The sequence below is a fragment of the Macaca nemestrina genome, chromosome 17 (assembly GCF_043159975.1).
Source record: "Macaca nemestrina isolate mMacNem1 chromosome 17, mMacNem.hap1, whole genome shotgun sequence".
Classification (NCBI taxonomy): Eukaryota; Metazoa; Chordata; class Mammalia; order Primates; family Cercopithecidae; genus Macaca; species Macaca nemestrina.
In genome coordinates this window covers 49404945-49430825 of record NC_092141.1, presented here as the reverse complement: position 1 = coordinate 49430825, position 25881 = coordinate 49404945, and the positions used below count along the sequence as shown (strand labels likewise).

The following is a 25881-nucleotide window of genomic DNA, read 5'->3' as shown; positions in this document are numbered from 1 at the left end:
CATTTATTGAATGTTTACTAGGTGGTAGGCTCTGTGAGCATCACTTTAAATGAATTATCTCACTTAGTCCTCCCAAGAGCCAAGCTAGTCAATAAACAATAGCAAGTGTAAAAATTTTAATTAATAAGTGTAAACTACTTGTGAACTTTGGCAATTATAGAAAAGAGTAAAATAAACCAGAAGCAAAGCAGAGTCAAAAGTTTCAAATTTTGATCTGGGTTTTTACTTAATAGAAGCAATTTCAAATAATCTCTGGTTAGATTTTTTTAAGCTTATACCATTTTCTTGCTGATTAGTGATCAACAGAGTTTTATCCTTATTGGTCACTATTTCTTTTCTTTTGTATGTAGGAAATGCAGTTGTGTTTAGGATGTCCTAATTACACTTACTTTCATTTTCCAGGCTTAACATAATCCTCTCTTAGAGAAATGTGACATTCTCGTATTCTGTTTTGTGCTGATGAAACAGGCACCTCTGCCATATACCCATATAACTAACCCTCAACAAAGAGAATAAATGATCATATTGGGAGAGTAGTCTGGTGAGAAATATGGGCCTCCTTTTGACAATAGTTTGTGGTGAAAAAGAAACCAATTTTAACAGACAGAAAAAATGTAATTCATTATTTATTATGGCTGTCTTTACTGGAAATCATAACTTAAAAGTGAAATATGAAATTTTTTTTCTGAATAGGCAAAATTTCCCAATTAGGTTTTTGAAATTTGTGTTTAGAATGAATGATTCCTAGAGTGTGGAAGGTATCTTTTTTGGAAATATCATTTAGTAAATTATAATTGGTTGTGTACCAGTCACCTAAAAGACTTACTAAATTTCCTAAAATATTAGATACCTGCATGTTTGGCTTTAAAATGGAGAATTTATCTTAAGTTTATCTGTAAACAATTTCATTTACATTTATTTTTTTTAAATTTATTTATTGAGACAACATCTCGCTCTGACACCCAGGCTGGAATGCAGTGGTGTGATCTTGGCTCACTGTAACCATCGCCTCCCGGGTTTGAGCAATTCTAGTGCCTCAGCCTCCCAAGTAGCTGGAATTACAGGTGTGTACCACCACACCCACTTAATTTTTGTATTTTTAGTAGAGACGGGATTTTGCCATGTTGGTCTGGCAAAATCTTGAACTGGTCTTGAACTCCTGGCCTCAGGTGATTCACCCGCCTCAGCCTCCCAAAGTGCTGAGATTACAGGCGTGAGTCAATATGCCTGGCAATATTTTTAGATATAACTGAAAGGTTATAACTTGAAATTAAGATGTCTTAGAAGTCCTCATCACTTCTTTAAATGTTACAAATAAAAGTTAGTGTTTATTTGATCATTAAATTTAATGAAAATCATCAGGGAAAAATTACTAACCATCACGTTTTATAAATTGAGTAAAGTGTAAATCAAGTAATTTGCAGAGACCAAGTACCTAGCCCAGAGGGACAAGTTAAGATACTGTTTATGCAGGAATAGTGGTTGCTAACCAGAAAGGAGGAGATGAAGGGGAAGTAAATAAATTTTTTCTGCCCATGTATTATGGAGAGTTGGTTGGGCTACTGGGTTACTTGGTTTGTTCTATTAATTTTAATAGTTAAAAAGTGGGTTTCTGGAGGCCTGTTAATTTCCCAAAGCACTATGTTTGTTATATATCATTGCAAATAAGATTTTTTTCTAGCAAGAAAGAGCCTATAGTGTTCATCTGATTCTCCAAAGACTGAAATGTTAAGAACCATTCTTCTAGAACTTTTTAAAAAATATATCTATGTTTGGCTGCCACTAGGTGGCATTGCTAATACAGCCAATATACTGTATTATATTTGCAGTTTCTATTCTGGATAAATATATGTGTGTAGAGCAACTTCACCCAAAAACCAAGCCATCAAATGGCTCTACTAAGCTAGGAGACGTATTCTGTTATTTACCTGTATTTATGCTTGCCTAAAACGAGTTTACGCATGTAAGTAAAAAGGGCATTTCTTAATAGTTTTTCGCATTCATTCATTAATAAGTTCAGCAGTTAATAGTCTGCCTTTCTGGCCAGCTTATGTCTGTAATCCCAGCACACTGGGAGAGAGAAGCAGGGGGATCACTTGATGCCAGAAGTGTAAGACAAGCCTGGGCAACAAAGCAAGACCCCGATTTTTTGTTTTTTCTTTCTTTCTTTTTTTTTTTTTTTTTTTTGAGATAGAGTCTCACTCTGTCGCCCAGGCTAGAGTGCAGTGGCACAATCTTGGCTCACAATAACCTCTGCCTCCCATGCTCAAGTGATTCTCCTGCCTCAGCTTCCTAAGTAGCTGGGATTACAGGCTCGTGCCACTACCACCCAGCTAATTTTTGTATTTTTAGTAGAGCTGGGGTTTCACCATGTTGGTCAGGCTGGCCTTGAACTCCTGACCTTGTGATCCGCCTACCTCATCCTCCCAAAGTGCCTGTAGGCGTGAGCCACCACGGCCAGCTGATAAATTTTTTAATATATGTTTAAAGATATCATAGTGTTAGAAGAGAGTAAAAGAATTATAAGACCAAGATCTAGGTTATACAGGAAACCCAAAAAAGAGAGACTGACCAAGGATAGGCCCTGATTAACCTGCAGGCTTTGAATTTGAACTCTAAAGAGCCACACTTTAAAAGAAGTGATGAACTAGATAAAAGTCAAACTTCACGGGTACTGAAGCTCAAGTTTAAATTTTTTTTTTTTTTTTTTTTTGAGGCAGAGTCTCGCTCTGTCATCCAAACTGGAGTGCAGTGGTGTGATCTTAGCTCACTGCAACCTCCACCTCCTGGGTTCGAGTGATTCTTATGTCTCAGCCTCCCAGGTAGGTGGGATTATAGGAATGCACCACCACACCTGGCTAGTTTTTGCAGTCTTAGTAGAGGCGGGGTTTCACCATGTTGGCCAGGCTGGTCTCCAATTCCTGACTTCAGGTGATCAGCCCCGTCAACCTCCCAGGGTGCTATGATTACAGGCATGAACCACCATGTCCTGCCTACTCTTATTGTCTGCTTAGAATTGTAAGTGGCCCAGCCCATCTACCCACTAGAAGCAAACTTGTCTGGAGGAAACTAAAATCATCCTAGGTTTTACATTACCTCTACTTAACTTACTGTTGTATTCCAGCTGTCTAGAACAGAGCCTAGTACTCAATAGGTGCTCGACAAATATATGTTAGATGTATTAATGTAAAATAGAATCTTTGCAAAGCCTATGAGAAGAGAGATAGAATAACTGTACTTCTTTTATTGGCAAAACAGTCTGTTCCTGACATCTGAGTCTTATTTGTGACAGTTGATGAAAAATGACCTAATCTATATATAGCTTTTTCTTAATTTGCATAATAGTTTTATATTAAATATCAGTACATCATTTTATTTCTCTAGCAAATAAAAGTGCATCTGCTTCTTGCTGTGTAAACATTATGCTCTTTGCATTCAGTTTACTTAAATTTAAACAAAAAATAGGCACAATGAGTGGTTTTTTTTTTTTTTTTTTTTTGAGATGGAGTTTCGCTCTTGCTGCCCAGGCTGGAGTGCAGTGGTGCCAGCTCAGCTCACTGCAACCTCTGCCTCCTGGGTTCAAGGGATTCTCCTGCCTCACCCTCCCAAGTAGCTGAGATTGCAGGTGTCCACCACCACACCCGGCTAATTTTTGTATTTTTAGTAGAGATGGGGTTTCACCACGTTGGCCAGGCTGGCCTCGACCTCCTGACCTCAGGTAATCCACCCACCTCGGCCTCCCAAAGTGCTGGGATTACAGGTGTGAGCCACCACGCCCATCCCACAATGAGTGATTTTTAAAATCATTTTATTCAACATATACTAATATGCTTATGTCTCTGGTTTATCTTTATAGTGAGGTATATTGTACTTTGAAATTAGAAATTAATAGCATTTGTAAACTGCATTTCCTCTGTTTTTAGTTCTCATGCAGGCATATTTTTGTTCATTGCTATCTGCCTTGAACAAATTTTGCCTAGCAAGTAGTGCAAGTTACAAATTTCATTCATTTACCTTATTTGAGTTTATATGTAGATTAGGTGCAAAGAAGCTTCTGGGGCTGGCAGATTTTTCCAAGATACCATTTTTTAAGCTCTCTTTTATTGCATATTAATTCCTCAAAATCCATTGACAGATTTATTTTAGTCTTAGCAAATTCAGGTTTCCTTTTAGAAGATCTGGTGCATGAGCAATCAGGAATGCTTATTTATTCTCTCATGTAGTGGAAATTATATCCCAAGTAAGAATAATAAGTTAATGTTTGCATAAAGAGAACATAGCTGCTGTTGACCTCTTTGGTTCATCTCTATGCAGCCTGTTTTTGTGAGTCAAAATTTCTACCTTAATAATGGTCTAGACCCGTGTGGTGGCTTATGCCTGTGATCCCAGCACTTTGGGAGGCTGCGGTGGGTGGATCACCTGAGGTCAGGAGTTTGAGACCAGCCTGGCCAACATAGTGAAACCCTGTCTCTACTAAAAATACAAAAATGTAGCTGGGCGTGATGGGGGGGTGCCGCCTGTAATCCCAGCTACTCGGGAGGCTGAGGCGAGATAATTGTTTGAACGGGGGAGGTGGAGGTTGCCGTGTGCCAAGATTGTGCCATTGCACTCCAGCCTAGGCAACAAGAGCAAAACTCCATCTCAAAAAAAAAAAAAAAAAATGAAAATTAACCAGGCATGGTGGCACATACCTGTTATCCCAGCTACTCGAGAGATGCTGAGGCAGGGGAATCGCTTGAATCCAGGAGGCGGTGGTTGCAGTGAGCTGAGACTGCTCCCCTGTACTCCAGTCCAGGCAACAAGAGCAAAACTCCGTCTCAAAAAAAAAAAAAAGGTCTAACCCAGGGCTAGAGAGCGTACTTTCTCTTTTTCATTTTCTTTTATCTTCGTTTCTTTTTTGAGACAGTTTCTCTCTGTTGCCTAGGCTGGAGTACAGTGGCATGGAGTACAGTGGCATGAATATGGCCCACTGTAGCCCCAACCTCCTGGGCTCAGGAGATCCTCCCACCTCAGCCTCCCAAGTATCTGGGACTACAGGTGTGCACCACTACACCTAGCTGTTTTTTGTTTTTTAGGGGTAGAAACGGGGTCTCTCCATGTTGCCCAGACTGTTCTTAAACTCTTGGACTCAAGAGATCCTCTCACCTCAGCCTCCCAAAGTGCTGGGATTACAGGCATGAGCCACTGTATCCAGCCTCACTTTTTCTGTAAAGGGTCAGATCTGTAGCTATTTACACATCGTGGGCTATCCAGTCTCTGTGCAACTACTCAGATCTGTCATTGTAATGAGAAAGCAATTACAGACAGTACATAAATGAATGAATGTGGCCATTTTCCGGTAAAACTTTATTCATAAAAACAGGTAGCAGGCTGGATTTGGTCTGCAGTTTGTAGTTTGTTAACCCCTGCTCTAACTCATTAAATGACAATAGTACACCAGAAGAGACATTTTGAGCCTGGGAGCCTTAATTAGAGCTAGCTGTCTTCTAAAGATTTTTGTATGACATCTGTGTATTTGGTTCACCCATTTGCCAAATAAGTACTATCATTTCTCTCTTCTTGATCAAGAAATAACAGGTTTAACATGATGCTTTAGAAAAGAATATAGTTGTGCATATGCTTGAGTTGTATAAAAAAAATTAAGAGTAAAAAAAAAAGCTTTTTATGAAGGGAAAAGCAGAAAAATTTCTTCCAAATGAGCTGTCTGATGACAGGAAGATTTGGTTCCAGTTTCATGTAACCATTGGTATGTTCAATTCCTCTTAAATACCAGATTTTACAAGATTGCAACTATTTTGAGGAATAAATAACTTATGGATTAAGTTTAGATGTCATGTGTAGGATGAATATTTCCAAAGATCTAAGGTACCACAGTTCTAAAATTATAATGGACTAGGGATTTTTGTTAAGTAGATTTTTAGCTGTTCTTATTTTTAAAAAGTAGCTATGTAAGATGATAGACATGTTAATTTGCTTTACTATAGTATAACCATTTTGTTATCTGTATGTATACTATAGCATCATATTGTAAGCCTCAATTATGCACAATAAAATTTATTTCTAAAAAACATAGGCCAGGTGCAATGGCTCGCACCTGTATTCCCAGCACTTTGGGAGGCCAAGGCAGGAGGATCACTTGAGGCCAGGAGTTAAGACCAGACCAGCCTGGGCAACCCCGTCTCTACAAAAAAAATTTTTTTAATTAGCCAGGTGTAGTGGCATGCTTCTGTAGTCCCAGCTACTCAGGTGGAGGTTGAGGCCAAGATTGGAGAATCGCTTGAGCCAAGGAGGCTATGATCATGCCACTGCAGTCTAGCCTGGGTGACAAAATGAGACCCTGTCTCAAGAACAAAAAAAAGTGTAGATGTTGTACACAATTAGGAGAAGTGATGGGGTTATTTCCGTAGCCACCTTGTAATTATTTCCCACTAACAGAGAAATATGATTCATAATTCTGTAATTAACCAGGTTAACAAAAACAGGAACTTCGGTACTTGACTATGAGAAATGTATTCTGGACATGCTCCTTATATGCATGTACATTATGATTCATCAAGTTACCAGACAAAAAGATGATTAAAGAACCATTTGTAAACTGTATGTAACATTAAGGATTTATAAAGGCTGTTCTTAATAGCAAAGGAGTCCATCAGCTACAATTTACTCTCCTATATAATGTGATGTACAATTTTTGACACTAGGTGGAGCAGTTTCCTGGCAAAAGGCTTCACAAAGCCCTATATCCCTTTCAATCAAGCCCAGCTTCTAGACAAAGAATTGTAAAGAGAAGAAAAACTATCGACAATCATTTATAATTTAAAAAGATGCCCAAATATTTAGCTATAAGTAGAAGGCTGAATATATTTTACAATTTTTCTGTTTGCCATATATTTTAACCATTGGATTTTCTCATGTTTTAGGTGTTAGAGTTTTACTTTCTAGAAGCAGTTTGGAAGTAGAAAAGTTGGGAACTATTCAGTTACATTGTAGAATAGATCAGGTTTTATTAGAAGCTGTAACATCAAGGAGTTATCCTTTGAATGATATCTGTGAGCCATTTGTTTCATATGACCATTTTTATAGAAAAAACTTGACTCTTTGTTATCAATTAGATACAAAGAAAGTTGTGAGATATGTGCCCCTGTGTAAGATTCAGAGGCCTGTTTCTGCTTTAAAGTTTGGGATTCTTTCATTATTAAAATATGTGTTAAAAATTGTACATTTACCCTGAAGTGCAGGTCAATTGAGGACTAAAATGAAAACAAAAAATATATATATACATTTTAAAAATCTGACGTCTTAATTGCTTTTTCATATTTATAACCTCCTCGGTACATGGCACCCTAAGGAAGAAGTACTGTATAGTATTCTGCACTTTTTAAAAGCTGTTTTTTCCATAGGTATAGACATTTCTGATATTTTTTGACTCTTGGCTATTGCTGAAAGTAAATATTATTTGGAAAACTGCATTGATATGGGTTGAAATAAAATAGTGAAATAGTTTCAGTAAGTGAAATATTGTAGTAGTTGTTAATACCATAAAGTGGAATCATTCTTTTAAAAAAAAATTGTTAGCCAACTTCTTCCCTATCAATTCAGCTTGACTTCTGAATATTGCTTTATTGCTCACTTGTCTATCCTCCTTTTAAGACAAAAAAGAAATTACCAAAAGTTAAGGCTCTGGTATGACTTGATACCAGACGCTTATAACTATGGCTGTAAGCATGCAGTGACTCAGTGCTGTTTCAGGAAGACCAACAGACCCTTCTTAGAAAAAAATCTATTTGCCTTTTGTTTGATGAAGGCATGAAAGCTCTTCTCTCTGTCTTTCCCTAAGGAATGACTCATATATTAACTCTGCTGAGCATCACCACATCAAAAGAAGAAACCAAGGTCTTCAGGACATTGGGCTGGGTTTTTGCCAAGGAAAAGGGGTATGCACAGACTGGGTAACTTCCTGCCCTTAAGTTTATTAATGTATGCTTAAACAAAAGACAAGAAAATTTAGTTTAGCTTACATTTGTTGTTGGGCATACATTTTAAACAATTTATACTAGCCCCCCCTTTTTTTAACAGTGCTCTCATAAATATGTAGTTCATTTCTCCTGAATACTTCAGTCAACTGTGTGATCAAAAGTTGCTTGGGTCTAAAGAACAAAGGCGAAACATGCCTTTTTTTCTTTTTCTTTTTCTTTTTCTTTTGTTTTTTAGATGGAGACTCACTCTGTCACGCAGGCTGGAGTGCAATGGTGCGATCTGTATTTTTAGTAGAGGCAGGGTTTCACAATGTTGGCCAGGCTGGTCTCGAACTCCTGACCTCAAGTGATCCACCCGCCTGGGCCTCCCAAACTGCTGGGATTACAGGCGTGAGCCACCATGCCTGGCCAAATATGCCTTTTAATATGGATTAATTCAACATAATAAAAATAGCTTCAAAGACAGTACCTTATAACTTGGAGCATGAACTAATACTATAGAGTTCATATTTCTTTTGTTTTGTCCAGCAATTTTATACTTGCACTTTTTTTTTTTTTTTTTTTTTTTTTTTTTTTTTTTTTGAGACGGAGTCTCGCTCTGCCGCCCAGGCTGGAGTGCAATGGCCGGATCTCAGCTCACTGCGAGCTCCGCCTCCCGGGTTCACGCCATTCTCCTGCCTCAGCCTCCCGAGTAGCTGGGACTACAGGCGCCCGCCACCACGCCCGGCTAGTTTTTTGTATTTTTTAGTAGAGACGGGGTTTCACCGTGTTAGCCAGGATGGTCTCGATCTCCTGACCTCGTGATCCGCCCGTCTCGGCCTCCCAAAGTGCTGGGATTACAGGCTTGAGCCACCGCGCCCGGCCTATACTTGCACTTTTATAGTATAATCTCATATTTCTACCCTATGACCTGGGTAACTGGCATTATTAGGCTTTTTGTTAAACAAAGGAGATGAGATAGAAGTTACCAACAGTAATTTACCAACAGATTTAGAAAACTGAAATCCACATTAATGCATGCCCAGGTTCCTGCTTTTTGACAGTTTGTTTCTTTGTTTTTTGTTTTGGTTTTTGGTTTTTTGTTTTGGTTTTTGTTTTTGTTTTTAGACAGGGTCTGGCTCTGTTGCTCAGGCTGGAGTGCAGTGACATGATCATAGCTCACTGCAATCTTGAACTCCTGGTATCAAGTGGTCCTCCATCTCAGCCTCCCAAGTAGCTGGGACTACAGGCATATGCCACTACACTGGGCTAATATTTTTTCTTAGTAGAGACAGAATTTCACTGTGTTGTCCGGGCTATTCTTGAACTGCTGGGCTCAAGTGATCCTGCTGCCTCGGCCTCCCAAAGTGTTAGGATTACAAGCATGAGACACTGTTCCCAGCCTTTACTGCATTTTGTAAAGAGAGACCAGAGGCATAACTTGGGACCTTCTTTACAAAAAGAATATAAACACTGGTTAAACTTGTCAGTGCCCATTGGGAATCAATATTTTACACTCTAGCCTTCTAGATTTATTTGCTGTAGACTATAACCTTGTTTTTTGACTCTAATGATAAAAACAATGATTAAAAAAATTCTGAGGAGAATTTCTGTGTTTGCAAAAGGGTTTCTGAAGTCCCCTGAAAGAAAACAGAGGTTTTGCAAGTCATACAAACAACGATTTGTCATCTTCTTTTGTTTGTTTATCACCCAGATATTCCTAATGAATCACATTCCAGACTAACCACTGACTGCTTTTGTTCCTTAGTGAAGAAGTGTGGCAAATAAATGTTTTCCCAGTGAATCAGCACAGGATTCTTGATTTTATTACCTTTGCCCTAAACTTTCCAGACAAAACTAATTGGAAATTTTGCCTTTGGGATCTCACTTGACTTCTGTGTATAGATGATGGATTAGGCTATGAATTGACATTACAGATGTTGTCCAAACAACTCCAGTCTTTAGGAATGTTTTATCAGTTCTGAGGGAGCCGTCTAGAGTGGAAGAATGTCTGTCTGTTTTGTCTGCTCGCCTTCCTTAAAAATACTCATACACACACAACACACATTCTGCAATCTTAATGTGATGTTGTATTCTTCATCTTGGTTGATAAATATTCTTGCCTAAATTAGGCTAATAAATTAACTAATATGAACATTTTAGGTCTTTCGTTTTTAAAAGATGTCTCTGTAGGAAAGGACCATAAAGTAAACCCAACAGTATTCTACCTTTGGTCTTTTGGATGATATACTGTTTTTCTTGATGAAACATAGACATGAGTATAACCTTTTCAATCCTTTAAATGCTACAAAGTGTGTGAAGAATTATAGTAAATCATGAGCGAGCTGCTATAATATAAATCCAAAGAACCTGAAAAGTTCAAAATCCAGAAAATGTTTTACTTACTTAAAATTAAGCAGCAGTGTACATTCTAGTTTATCATTTTACTAATATGATTTTTTCACAAATTAAAGTATGAATATATTCACCCCTTTCTTACTAGGACCCTAATTAGTGTTTGTAGCACAAGGATTTCTTTCTCTGGGCTTACATAGATAGTACATTATTATCAGAAAACTATTTAAAACTCTTCACTATCAGATTAGGATGGAGAGAGAGAGGGAGAGAGAGAGAGATGTGGTTTTGTATAATTTTACCTTTCTAGGACAATTTTTTTAAATTCTAAGTTTCTCTTAATTAGAAGAACTAATAGTGTCTTATCATTATTCTTGAAGCTAGAGTAAAAATTGATTACATAGACTTATCTCAGTTCGGTTTTTTTCTAATCACTAAAACTCATGAAAGAATGTAAATCATGGAAATGTAACTTTTTAAACATATGTAAAAAGAGTTTTTGAAAGATAAAATATATTTTTCCACAGACAAATACCTACATCTGCTCTTATTAGAAATCTTACCCTTTCATCTAAGTATGGTTTGCTCTCACCCAGACATACTCTTGCCTGGCCAAGCACTACATCTTTTATCCTGGACAAGGCAAAATTATTCCATTACCAATCTTTGGAAAATACAATGTAATACAGCTCATGAGACTAGATATATGGAACTCTGAAATGAAGCAAATCCAGATGTCCAATATGTTGAAAATAACCGAGCTATCTTGTTGATTTGACTTCATCTAGAATAACTATACTGAGTTACCAAAAATAAAACAGACCTTTATTTGCCACTTTTCTTTTTCTTTTTTTTTTTTTTTAAAGACAGGGTCTCACTCTGTCGACCAGGCTGGAGTGCAGTGGTGCGATCTCAGCTCACAGCGACCTTGACCTCCCAGGCTCAAGCTATCCTCCCACTTCAGCCTCCCAAGTAACTGAGACTGCAGGTGCACACCACCATACCCAGCTAATTTGTTTTTTTTTTTTTAAGAGATAGGGTCTCACCATGTTACCCAGGCTGGTCTCAAAACTCCTGGGCTCCAGTGATTCTCCAGCCTCAACCTCCCAAAGTGCCGAGAATACAGACGTGAGCCACCCTGCCTGGCCTATTTGCCACTTTAAGACATACTCCCTGTATTGATTTTTACCTTGCCACATGTCACATCCTTTTAAATGTGTTCAGACTCATTTTATAGCACAGCATATGGTCATGTGTACTTGAAAATAATATATATTTGGCTCTTGTTGGGTGGTATTTTCTATATTATTCAAATCTTCTGTGTCCATACAATTATCAGTGTAGTTCTATCAATTAATGAAATATAGATGTTGAAGTCTCCTACTATGTATGTGCCAGGCATGGTGGCTCACATCTAATCCCAGTGCTTTGGGAGGCCAAGGCAGGAGGATCCCTTGAACTGAGTTTGAGACCAGCCTGGACAACATAGGCAGACCCTGTCTCTACAAAAAACAGAAAAATTAAATGGGGCCAGGTGTGGCGGCTCACACCAGTAATCCCAGCACTTTGGGAGGCCTTGGTGGCAGAATCTCTTGAGCCCAGGAGTTTGAGACTAGCCTGGGCAACATAGGGAGACCCATCTCTAAAAATAATGAAAAAAAATTATCTGGGCCAGGTGCACTGGCTCACGCCTATAATGCCAGCACTTTGGGAGGCGTTGGTAGGAGGATCCCCTGAGCCCAGGAGTTTAAGCAACATAGGGAGACCTGTCTACAAATAGTGAAAAAAAAATTAACTGGGCTGGGCACTCTGGCTTAACACCTGTAATCCCAGCACTTTGAGGCGGATAGATCACTTGAGCCCAGGAGTTAGAGACTAGCCTGGGCAACAGGCAAAACCCCATCTCTACAAAAAATTAGCCAGGCATGGTGGTACACACCTGAAGTCCCAGCTACCCAGGAGGCTGAGGTGGGAGGATCACCAGAACTCGAGAGGTTGAGGCTGCAGTGAGCCAAGATCATGCCACTGCACTCCAGTTTGGGTGATGGAATAAGAGAATCTATCTCAAGAAAAAAAGAAAAAAAATTAGTTGGATGTGGTATCTTGCATCTGTGGTCCCAGGCGGGTGGATCTCCTGAGGTCAGGAGTTCAAAACCAGCCTGACCAACGTGGTGAAACCCCATCTCTACCAAAAATACAAAAATTAGCTGGGTGTGGTGGTGGGTGCTGGAAACCCCAGCTACTCGGGAGGCTGAGGCAGGAGAATCACTTGAACCTCGGAGGCAGAGGTTGCAGTAAGCCGAGATCGCAGCATTGCACTCCGGCCTGGGCAACAGAGTGAGACTCCATCTCAAAATAAAATTAAAATTAAAATAAAGTAAAATTTCTAGCTCTAATTGGGGATTTGTTCATTTCTCTGTTCTCCCTATGTTGCCCAGGCTAGTCTCAAACTCCTGGGCTCAAGAGATTCTCCCACCAAGGCCTCCCAACGTGCTGGGATTACTGCTGTGAGCCGCCACACCTGGCCCCATCTAATTTTTCCATTTTTTATAGAGACAGGGTCTGCCTATGTTGTCCAGGCTGGTCTCAAACTCAGTTCAAGGGATCAGTTTTTGCTTTATGTATTTTCACACTCTGTTATTGGGTGTATACACAATTAGAATTGGTCTGACTTCCTGAGAATTAGACCGTTTATCATTGTGAAATGTTCCTGTGAATCTCTGTTAATATTCCCTGTCCTTAAATCTACTTTGTCTAATATTAATTTAGCTACTTTATCTTTTTTACAGATTTTTTAAAATGGTTTTTCTTTTCCCGTCTCTTTACTCTTTCTTTTCTGGGTTCTTAATATTTAAAGTGGGTTTCTTACAGACAGCATATACTAATCCAGTCTAACAGTCTCTGCCTGAATTCATATGTTTGGTCCATTTGCAATTAATGTAGTTATCAATATGATTGGGTTTAAGTCTGCCCTCAAACTGTTGTATCTAATTTTTTATTCCTTTTTCTTTTTTCTCTGCCTTCTTTTGGACTGAGGGGGGTTTTTTTGTTTTTTTTTTTTTTTTTTTTGTAGTGTTTTTTTTTTTGGTATTGAATTTATTTGCTTGTTTGTTCTACTTCTTTTAAAATTTTTAGTGGTATAGTTAGGTGTAGTGATGCATGCCTGTGGTCCCAGCTACTTGGGAGGCTGAGGTATAATCTCATGAGCCCAGGCAGTCAAGAGTCCAGTGAGCTGTGATCATACTACTGCCCTGCCCTCCAGCCTGGGCAACAGGGTGGGACCATTTCTCAAAAAAAAAAAAAAATTAAAAAATTTTGTGGTTGTCCTAAGGTTTGCAATATGCTCCATTAACTTACCGGGTGAACAATGAAGTATTATTTTCTCATTTTGTATATAATGTGACAAACAACCTTATAATAATGTTCTTCATTTTCCTCCTCCCATAATTTATAATTTATGCTTTACTTGTCATACATTTTACTTCTTATACATTTTACTTCCTCATATGTCATAAACCCACAGTACTGTTCTGAAATATATTTATTTGAAATATATTTTCCGGCCGGGCGCGGTGGCTGAAGCCTGTAATCCCAGCACTTTGGGAGGCCGAGGCGGGTGGATCACGAGGTCAGGAGATCGAGACTATCCTGGCTAACACGGTGAAACCCCGTCTCTACTAAAAATACAAAAAAATTAGCCGGGCGTGGTAGCGGGCGCCTGTAGTCCCAGCTACTTGGGAGGCTGAATCGGGAGAATGGCGTGAACCCAGGGGGCGGAGCTTGCAGTGAGCCGAGATCGCGCCACTGCACTCCAGCCTGGGAGACACAGCGAGACTCCGTCTCAAAAAAAAAAAAAAAAAGGAAGAAAGAAATATATTTTCCCTAGGGCCCAGATTCACAGGTATTTTTTTCTTTTTCTTCAACACTTTAAAGAAGTAATTCTGATGTCTTTTGGTTTGCATAGTATTTCTGATGAAAAGTCTGACCTATTTTTCTCTGTAGATAATGTGTTATTTTTATCTCCTCTTTTTTTTTTTTTTTTTTTTTTGTGAGACAGAGTGGCTCTGTCACCCAGGCTGGAGTGCAGTGGCACGATCTCGGCTCACTGCAAGCTCTACCTCCCAGGTTCACGCCATTCTCCTGCCTCAGCCTCCCGAGTAGCTGGGACTACAGGTGCCTGCTACCACGCCGGGCTAATTTTTTGTATTTTTAGTAGAGACGGGGTTTCACTGCGTTAGCCAGGATGGTCTCGATCTCCTGACCTCGTGATCCGCCCTCCTCGGCCTCCCAAAGTGCTGGGATTACATGCGTGAGCCACCGCGCCCGGCCTATCTCCTCTATTGTTTTTCAGACTTTTCCTCTTATCATTGAACTACAGCAATTTCATTATGACATAATTGTGATGATTTTTAGCAGTTTGATTATGTTTTATTTTCTTTTTTTGAGATGGCTTCTTGCTCTGTCACCAGGCTGGAGTGCAGTGGCACCATCGCGGCTCATTGCAATCTCCACCTCCCGGGTTCAAGCCATTCCCCTGCCTCAGTCTCCACACCCAGCTGATTTTTGTATTTTTAGTAGAGACAGGGTTTCACCATGTTGGCCAGGATGGTCTCGATCTCCTGACCTTATGATCCGCCCGCCTTGGCCTCCCAAAGTGCTAGGATTACAGGTGTGAGCCACCATGCCCGGCCTATATATTTTCTTTTCTTTTTCTTTCTTTTTTTGCTTTTTCTTTTCTTTTTTTTTTTTTTTTTTTTTTTTTTTTGTACTGGCGTCCAGTGGTGAGATCTCAGTTCACTGCAACCTCTGCCTCCTGGGTTCAAGTGCTTCTCCTGTCCCAGCCGCCTCAGTAGCTGGGATTATATGCACTTGCCACCACGCCTGGCTAATTTTTTGTATTTTTAGTAGAGATAGGTTTCACCATGTTGGCCAGGGTGGTCTCGAACTCCTGACCTCATGATCTGCCCACCCTGGCCTCCCAAAGTGCGGGGATTACAGGTGTGAGCCACTGCACCCAGCCTATATGTTTTGTTTTCTTTGTGTCAATCGTGACTGGATTTGTTCAGTTTCTTAAGTCTATGGATTGATATTTTTCATCAAACCTGGATCTGTTTCTATTGAGTATTATTTCTTTTGGTTATGAGTTATATATTGCTGCCTCGCATGTCTAGTAATATTATATTGATTGCTAGTAATTTTTAATTGAATGCTAGATATGTAGTGTTAAATTGTTGCTTGTGTGGATTTTGTCTTCCACTATAGAACACTGATGTGTGGGCAGGTTCTGAAGGGGGCAATTAAGTTACCTGTGGATCAGCTTGATCTTTTTAAGACTTGTTTTAAACCCTGTTAGGGTTAGACTAGAGTGGCTTTCACCTTAGGACCAGAAGGAAAGGTCGTACCTACGCAAGCATGACCTTTCTGGATTGAATGCTGAGTCTCTCTACTCTAGCTGGTTGATCACAGATGTTTCCCAGGCCTGTGTGAACTCTGGGAATTGGTCAGTTTACAAATCCCCAGTAATTGTTCTTTTCCCGGTGGTTTTTTGCCTGGACTTGTGTTCTCACCTTAGCATACAGTGCAGCTTTGTGTGCCAGAGTCTGAAGGGGACCCCTGTGCAGATTTCTAGAGTTCTTTCTCTCTGTGTAGCTTTCTCTTTTCTGGTATACTGCCTCATAAATTCTGACTGCCTCAGCCTCCCTGAATCCTGAACTCGTGAACCCCAATCTCATTCTCAATTCAGCAGGAGCAACATGCTTTGTTTGGGCTTTTCCTCTTTTGACCATGGCATTTTTGGCAGGCATGGAATGTGTCTACACACAAGAAGCCAGAGTCAGTGTATGGTTTCTTCACTTTTATCCCTTCTCTTGCTAATCAAAGCCCTGTACTGCCTGTAGTACAATGTCTAAAAAGAATTGTCCCATATATTTTGTCCAGTTTTCTCATTGTTTGCTATGGAAATGAAAGTCTAGTATCCGTTACTTCATCCAGTCCTGAGGCAGAAAACCTTCAGCCATCGACCAGGATCCTTAACCCATGTTCCCTGAAGAGTTGGAACCTGCTGCTCAGTAAATGTATAAATTTTATATCCTGTGGCAGATTTTATCCAGTTAAGCTTTTCAATTAATACTATAGCTGTTTGGGTCTTTACTCTCTTGTTTCTTTGTTTAGTATGATTAAAAATGTGACACATATTTGCTATATTGTAGTGAGACTTGTAGTTTTTAGAAAATATACTTTAAAAGTAGTTTGAATTCTGTGTAACTTTTAAAACTTTTAATCAAAAAATTTTTTTAGTTTTTGTTTGGATTTTTCATATAAACATATTTTTTCATTCAAATTGGTTATATTTAGAAACCGTTAAGCTATAATGTTGAATAGAACTTGTGAGGTTTCCTATCACTTAATATAGTTTAAACTATGAATAAAGGACAAGAAACTGAGTTGTTAATGTTCATTTTGTCTGGGAACCACCACATCTGCCTCAAAGGCTGAGTAATCATGACTTATTAGTGTGGTTATGGAAAATATATGTCAGTTTAGTTGAGTGAATGAACAGACTTCTTTAGAAGAAAGAATTCTCAAATCAGAGACTTGAGAAAACATTCTCAAATCAGATTGTTGAAAATTTCCCTTTTCAGAATTACTAAAAATTAAAACTATGAAGAACTTTTATTTTATTGGATAATGTGTTTAATCTGTTAGGATACATTTTTTATATTTCTGGAATGCAAATATAGCTTTTTCTTTCCTATATATCCCAGAAATCTCATTATTTTAGCTCCCAGGGCAATTTTATTTTTTGTTCACTTGAAACTCATTTCTAACTTTAGCTGTAGACTGTACCTGTAGCCAAAGAGGACATTACATGGGGACAGCATGGACAAACTCTTAAATTTTCTTCTTTTTCACTTATTGGCATTCATATGTCTCTTTTGTGTTTTCTAACAGTAAAGGTGGAAGTTACAGCTGATTTCTTTTTATCTTTTTTAAATTATGTCTGACAGCTATAATTGTATGAGGAGAAATGTTTCACAAACTATGCAGTTATTTTGAATATCACAAACTTTGGGGTTTTTTTGGTAGTATCACAAAATAATTCTTTTTTCCCCTAACTGTGAAATCTCTTGTGTGCACCTAGTGTTTAAAGAAACAATTGTAAATTTCATGGTTAATCATAAGTTTTCAAAAACCTAATCAAAATATTCTTTTCAAAATCTTCTATACTTATTTTAATAGTTTAATATTTCTACATTTCCAAGAATTAAAAGTCCCCCAAAAGAGGAACAAAGGCTAAAACTTCACATCGATTTTTTTTGATCCAGAAAAAAACTAATAATTGATTCAGTGCCAATGATTTCATTTTTTAGGTATTATTTTAACAGAAAATGCCAATTCTATTTAGAGATAAGTATCACATGTGTGAACGACTTTGTATTTTATATTAATGTCAAACAAAATTTTATTATCTTGGTAGTAGAATATCTTAGTTTTATTTTTATCACTAGATTTTATGTACTTTGAACCACAGATTCTTTCATCATGTGATCTTAAAATACTTTCTTATACACAGGGCCGACTTACTTTTCTGTGGGACTGACTCATTTATGAAAAATCATTGGAGAAATCTTTAACAGAAATCTTCAGATTCAGAAATACTCGCACAATATAGTTACTAATAAAATCTCGTGTGTGTATATATGTAAATAATTTTATTCTACAAATAAAGTATTTCTCTTCATAATAGCTGATGGCTGCTAGTTACTGTATGCTAGAGGGCATCTATCAACCTATGCTTAAGGGACCCAGAAATTTATATTTTAACCAGCTCCCTAGTATGCGGACTCTTCATCTTGTGCTTTTAGGAACCATTGTGTAAAACTCATTGATACTGGTTTCACAGTTACATTTTTGCTTTATGATCTCACTAGGAAAGGTTACGTGAGGTGGTACATCACTAACTGTTTTTAAGTAAGGACATAAAATGATATTCTCAAATTGTGCCTAAAAGAACAGTGGCTCAGAAAGTTGTTTTTTTAATAAAAGGAATAATCTAACAGATGAGAAATATAGATACATGAAATAAAAGTCAAGCAAGGAATTAGATCAGTGGTTGCCGGGGACTAGGACTTGAGGGAGGGAATTGGCCACAGAGGAACACAAGATATTTTTTTTTAATAAGGCATGGGGCCTCGTTCCATCATCCAGACTGGAGTGCAGTGGCATAATCATAGCTCATTACAGCCTCCAGCACCTGGGCTCAAGCAATCCTCCTGCCTCAGCTCCCGAGTAGCTGGAACTACAGGCACATGCCACAGTGCATGGCTAATTTTTAAAATTTTTGTAGAGATGAGGTCTTGCTTTGTAGCCCAGTCTGGTCTTGAACTCCTGGCTTCAAGCAGTCCTCCTGCCTCAGCCTCCCACAGTGGTGGGATTACAGGCATGAGCTGCCGTGCCTGGCCAAGGGATGATTTTTGCAGTGATGGAAATGTTCTGTATCTTGATTGGTGTAGTTATATGGCTGAATGTTTTCGTCAAAGCTAATTGAAATGTAGACCTCAAATAAGTGACTTATTATGTGTAAATTTTACCTCAATAAATCTGATTTTTTTTTTTAAGTCAACCAGGAAGAGATTCTGGGAAGGATTATTTTCTTCATGTTACTACCTGCATCTTGAAATTATTTAGAATTATTTTGTTCTTTGAAAGCTAAGATTTTTATTATATGGCAATTAATATACTATTAAAATAACGTGTATTGATAATTTTTTAGTAGTTCTCATCAGAAGTTTCTTGTATTTGTTTTATAGGGTCCACATATAGCCTCAGTTACATTAGCTGCTTATGAATGCAATTCAGTTAATTTTCCTGAACCACCCTATCCTGATCAGATTATTTGTCCTGATGAAGAGGGCACTGAAGGAACCATTTCTTTGTGGAGTATCATCTCAAAAGTTAGGATTGAAGCCTGCATGTGGGTAAGATATGCATTTTCATATTTGTTTAAAACTAACCTCACCATCTTGATAGTGTGTTGTACCTTTTTGAAATAGAATCTAAACATATTCCTTGTCAGTAAATGATTCAGTAAGTAACCAGCTGCCTACTTCTAAGGCAAAAGAAACCTTTTAGAGCATCTCCTCTTCATGAATGGCATTGGGAAGAAAGGCATGAACCATATGTATCACAAAGCAACGGAGGCCAAGTAGACTCCAGCAGGGAAAGGGAGTACAGATGATGGAACTACAGCTGAGCCTTGAACAATGTGTGGGTTAGGGTTGCCAACCCCCTGTGCAGTAGGAAATCCGCATATAACTTTTAACTCCCCAAAAACTTAACTACTAATAGCTTCCTGTTGAACAGAAGCCTTAATGATAAATAGTAGATTAACACATATTTTGTATGTGTTAATATAGTATTATATACTGTTACAAAGAAAATCATGAGGAAAAGGAAATATATTTATTATTAATTTAGTGGGAATGGATCATCATTTCCACTCCATTTTCATGTTGAAGAGACTGAGGAGGAGGAGGAGGAGGAGGGAAAGAAGGGATTGGTCTTGCTGTCTTAGGGGTGGCAGAGGCAAAGGAGGTGGAGGAGGTAGATGGGGAGCCATGAGAGGCACACTGATTATAACTTGTACTGGCACAGTTCAAATCCATGTTGTTCAAGGGTCAACTGTATACTACATTATAAAATTTGTTCCAGTATTTCTATACCTGATAAACTCTTAGAATTTGTCTAAGAGTTATATAAAATATATATAAATATTAGATTGGTAATATATAGTTATATATCATTATTAGATTGGCAAATGTCATGTCTTTTTTAATTTAAAATTTTATTTTTATTTGGCAAATAAAAATTGTGTGTGTATATGTATGTATGCATTTATTTATTTATTTGTTTGTTTGTTTGTTTATTGAGACAGGGTCTTGCTCTGTTGCCCAGGCTGGAGTGCAGTGGTGCCATCTCAGCTCATTGCAGCTTCAACCTCCTGGGCTCAAGTGATCCTCCCCATATGTCTTAGTTTTAGATTTAAAATACTGTGTTCTGGCTGGGCCTGGTGGCCATCCCTGTAATCTCAGCACTTTGGGCGGCCAAGACAGGCAGATCACTGGAGGCCAGGAGTTCGAGATCAGCCTGGTCAACATGGTGAAACCCTGCCTCTACTAAAAATACACAAATTAGCCAGGCGTGGTGGCGCATACCTGTAATCTCACCTACTCAGGATGCTGAGGCATGAGAATTGCTTGAACCCAGGAAGCAGGGGTTGCAGTGAGCCGAGACCCGCCACAGCTCTCCAGCCTGGGCTACAGAGCGAGACTACATCTCAACAATAACAACAAGAAAATACTGTGTTCTTAGAGGACTCATTTCATTTTCTGAGTTGTTATAATGCTAACTAAAGTAAGGTCAGACATTTCTTAATATAAACCAAGCCTTATTATAGTAAAGGTATCAGGCTGTATGGTCGTATATGGCAATTTTACTTTTAGTTGTTCCAGTTGTTCTTTTTGTGGTTTGCTTAAGTTTATTTCATAAAATTCTTTGGACAGCATGTTAGGTGGCAGATGGATTCTAATCTACACAATTTTTTTTTATGCCTAAATTTTTTTTTTTTTTGAGATAGTCTTGCTCTGTCGCCCAGGGCTGAAGTGCAGTAACACCATCTCAGCTTACTGCAACTCCGCCTCCCAGGTTCAAGCGATTCTGCTGCCTCAGCCTCCCTAGTAGCTGGGATTACAGGCACCCACCACCACACTTGGCTGATTTTTTGTATTTTTAGTAGAAACGGGGTTTCTCCACGTTGGGCAGGCTGGTCTCGAACTCCTGACTTCAGGTGATCCGCCTGCCTCGGCCTCCCAAAGTGCTGGGATTACAGGCATGAGCCTCCTAACCCAGCCCTGTATGCCTAAATTTATTCAGGTATCCATAGGAATAATTCATTGGTTAAAGACTTCTGTTTCCATTTGAGTTTTTTTTTAAACTCATTTGGATTTGTTATGTTCCTGTAATTTTTTCCCACTAACAATTTCTTAGGAAATTAAAGATTATGGAACAGATCACTTACAAATCTTAACTCATTAAAATGAGCATGAATACCATACCCTCAGAAGAAGCAATTTTGAAACACAGTTAAGTGTTAGCAATTATGTTTTGCTTTAAAAGAATTATGAAGGAAATACCATAATGTTGAATTTGTTGAATACGAAAGACAGGAAAAATTGTCATGTTTCCTGTTGCTCTTTTATAAACACTGGAAACAAATTTATTATACTAGTTGCATATGCTTTATAAATTTGATGACATTAGTCTTTTGATGAAAAAAATGTTAGAATAACAAGATACTTGGAACATGCTAGAAAAGGGACTTTGTATGTAAATTTGTCTTTTTTTCTTAATATTATACTTTTATTCTTTCTTTTTTTTTTTTTTTTTTTTTGAGACAGAGTCTTGCTCTGTGCCCCAGGCTGGAGTGCAGTGGCGCGATCTCGGCTCACTGCAAGCTCCGCCCCTCCGGGTTCGCGCCATTCTCCTGCCTCAGCCTCCCGAGTAGCTGGGACTACAGGCGCCCGCCACGGCGCCCGGCTAATTTTCTTGTATTTTTAGTAGAGACGGGGTTTCACCGGGTTAGCCAGGATGGTCTCGATCTCCTGACCTCGTGATCCGCCCGTCTCGGCCTCCCAAAGTGCTGGGATTACAGGCTTGAGCCACCGCGCCCGGCCTTTTATTCTTTCAAAAATTATTTACATTGCTGGATTAACCTTAAGGCCAACAAATGAAAACCACGATCTCAGAGGGCCGCGATAACTGCCTCCTCCAAATTTCTATAGTATATATTGTCTGTAGTGCTTCTTAGGCCTGGCTTTTACATGCTTTAAATTAATTTGACTGGTATGGTGGCTTTCTTCTCCAAATAATATTTAGGATCCTAAAAAATATTAAATACACCTTAAATGTATTAGCATCACAGTAATCAGCATCAAGTTTTGCACATAGGGCTGAGCACGGTGGCTCACTCCTATAATCCCAGCACTATGGGCGGTCGAGGTAGGTGGATCACTTGAGGTCAGGGGTTTGAGATCAGCTTGGCCAACATGGTGAAACCCCATCTCTACTAAAAATACAAAAAATTAGCTGGGCATGGTGGCTCACACCCGTATTCTTAGCGACTTGGGAGGCTTAGGTAGGAGAATCACTTGAACCCGAGAGACAGAGATTGCAGTGAACCAAGATTGCACCTCTGCACTTCAGCCTGTGCAACAGAGCGAGACTCCATCTCAAAAAAAAAAAAAATTAATTAATTTTTTTGAAAAAGTTTTGCATGTAGTATAGGAATGTCAATAAATACTGATTAATAGGTCAAATGTTTGCTCTTCCTTCTTTGTAACTGTCTAGTTATATTAAAAATACAGCACACACTAAGTTATGTTTAAATTTGTTAATATTGTTCTCAACATTTACAAGGACAGTCTTCAACAAATGGTGCTGTGGGCTGTGTGTAGTGGCTCACGCCTGTAATCCCAGCACTTTGGGAGGCCAAGGCAGGTGGATCACCTGAGGTCAGGAGTTCAAGACCAGCCAGACCAACATGGTGAAACCCCACATCTACTGAAAATATAAAACTTAGCTGGGCATGGTGGTGGGGGCCTCTAATTGCGGCTACTTGGAAAGCTGAGGCAGAAGAATCGCTTGAACCCGGGAGGTAGAGGTTGCAATGAGCTGAGATCACACCATTGCACTCCAACCTGGGCGACAGAGCAACACTCTGTCTCAAAGGAAAAAAAAAAAAAAGTGGAGGGGCAGTGGGCTGGAAAAACTGAATATCCACATGCAAAAGAATGAACTTGGACCCTTACCTTACACCCTATGTAAGAATTAATTCACTGGGTGCGGTGGCTCACGCCTGTAATCCCAGCACTTTGGGAGGCCAAGGCAGGCGGAGCATGAGGTCAGGAGTTCAAGACCAGCCTGGCCAACATAGTGAAATGCTGTCTGTACTAAAAATACAAAAAAATTAGCTGGGCATGGTGGCGGGCGCCTGTAGTCCCAACTACTTGAGAGCCTGAGGCAGGTGGATCACTTGAGGTTGGGTGTTCAAAACCAGCCTGGCCAACGTGGTGAAAGTTTGTCTCTACTAAAAATACAGAAATTATCCGGGCATGGTGGCGCATGTCTGTAATCCCAGCTACTCAGGAGGCTAAGGCAGTAGAATCACTTGAACCCGGGAGGCAGAGGTTGCAGTGAGCTGAGATTGTGCCACTGTACTTCAGCCTGGGCAACAGGGTGAGACTCTGTCTCCAAAACAATATTAATTAATTAATTAATTAAATAAAATAAAAACTTTTTTTTTTTTTTTAAGACAGAGTTTGTCGCTCTTGTTGCCCAGGCTGGAGTGCAATGGCGCAATCTCACTCACTGCAGCCTCCGCCTCCCAGGTTCAAGTGCTTCTGCCTCAGCCTCCTGAGTAGCTGGGATTACGGGCATGCGCCACCATGCCCGGCTAATTTTTTTGTATTTTTGGTAGAGACAGGGTTTCTCGATGAAAAAGATAGATTTTTTTAAAATTCCTGCTCTCCAGATTTTTATCATTAAGCTTACATTTCTTAATATAAAAGCACCATGCTGCAGATTTGCTTGTGAGTCCACTTGACAAAATGTTTTTTCCCCACCTTACCCAACAAAACTTTTTAAAAGTACAAATTCAGAATTTTTGTCTTCCCTAAAATCTTTGAATAAAATTAGCACTCCAAGAAGATGTTGTGTTACCAGTTGGTTTGCATATTTTGTGCGTATTAAATTCTTCTCTAGTTCAAGAAGGATTGAAGGGTAATAAATTTGTATGTAGTAGATGGTTTGGAGGAGAGCTTTCTGAATTATTGGTTGACTATACATACCACTTATTTTGCAATAAGGAAGCCAGTCATTCTCTCTCCTTAATTAAACTTAGGCTGACAGTTTTTAGTGTTCCAACAATTTATGTTTTGTTTTACATATAAACAGATGTAAACTTAGGCTGACAGTTTTTAGTGTTCCAACAATTTATGTTTTGTTTTGCATATAAACAAATGTAAAGAATTTTGTATTTGTGTCTTATACAAATATATATTTGAATTTTGTAGAGAATCATAAAATTGTTTTGTAAGGATTATGAAATGATAAGACTTCAGTATCTAATTTGAGATAAATAAATGTCTGTGTCTAGGGTATAATGTGTTTTGGGACACCTGCCTGGATGACTAAATTCCCTTGTATTTATTTGCATAATTAGAGAGTACTGACTCATGATTCCCATTGTTTCTTGCTAATGTGGGAAAACACGAGGAGAATTAAACTAAAATATAACAGCAAATATAGTCAACTACGTGTAAGACAGTATACAGCTCTTGATTTCATTTCAGTCCATTATGTCATCTGGGATTAGCTTCAAGATAATTGAGAAGAGAATGAGAAAGGGTATAGATACAACAATATAAACTATTAGTTAATATTAGCTGAAGTTGAGTGAGAGTATATTAAATTCATTTTATAATTCTCTGCACCTTTGGAAAATCTCCCACAGAAAAAAGTAGGACAGAAAGTGTAACATTTTATTCAAAACATGAACTTCTCTTAAGTTCAAATGTTAAGTCAAATGTTTAACAGTTCTGAAAGCAATCATGTGATTCAAACTCATGACAAATTTCCTTAAAGTTAAGAAGGAAGTAACTTTTCCTTGTCACTAATTTAGTTACCCTGAGATGTAGTTTATATCAGAAAAAGATAAATACTTGATCTTTATTATACCAATTTTTAAAATAATAAGTTGGTTCTCTAGCATCCTCCAAAGTTGGCCAACATTACCGATTTGTGTGTGTGTGTGTGTGTGTGTGTGTGTGTGTGTGTGTGTGTGTTTTTAGACAGTCTCACTCTGTTACCCAGGCTAGAGTGTAGTAGCTTGATCACAGCTCACGGCAGCCTGGACCTCCTGGGCCCAGGTGATCCTCCCACCTCAGCCTCCCAAGTAGCTGGGACCACAAGTGCATAATTTTTTGTAGAGACAGTCTCATTATGTTGCCCAGGCTGGTCTTGAACTCATGTACATAAGCAATACGCCTACCTCAGCCTCCCAAAGTTCTGGGATTATAGGTGTGAGCCATGACGTCTGACCAACTTTTCTTGTTTAGCAATATATATGATTTGGTTTTTGCCTGTACCCATGTATATATGTCTCTCCTGCCTTCTCTCTCTGTTTTTTGACTAAATATAGGCTTAATCTTTTGGCAGTTAAGTATTCTTTTTCTCTTTTTTCGGAGATAGAGTCTTGCTTTGTCACCCATAAGCTCACTGCAACCTCTGCCTCCTGGGTTCAAGCAATTCTCATGCCTCAGACTCCCAGGTAGCTGGGACTACAGGTGTGCACCATCACGCCCAGCTAATTTTTTGTATTATAGTAGAGACGGGGTTTCGCCATGTTGCCCAGACAACTGTTCTCAAACTCCTGAGCTCAGGCAATCCACCTGCCTCGTCCTCCCAAAGTGCTGGGATTCCAGGCGTGAGGCACTGCGCCTGGACTCTTTTTCAA

General features: G+C 38.9%; 1 protein-coding gene across 3 annotated transcripts in view; it reads left to right on the top strand.

Annotated features, from left to right (window-relative positions):
* Positions 1-25881, top strand: part of LOC105476843 (vacuole membrane protein 1) — a 142157-nt gene that overhangs the window by 37067 nt on the left and 79209 nt on the right. For all 3 annotated transcript variants that reach the window (XM_011733104.3, XM_071082843.1, XM_011733103.3), the window contains one exon: positions 19121-19288. In XM_011733104.3, coding sequence (XP_011731406.1) covers positions 19121-19288 — 168 coding nt within the window. The remainder of the gene's footprint in view (positions 1-19120; positions 19289-25881) is intronic.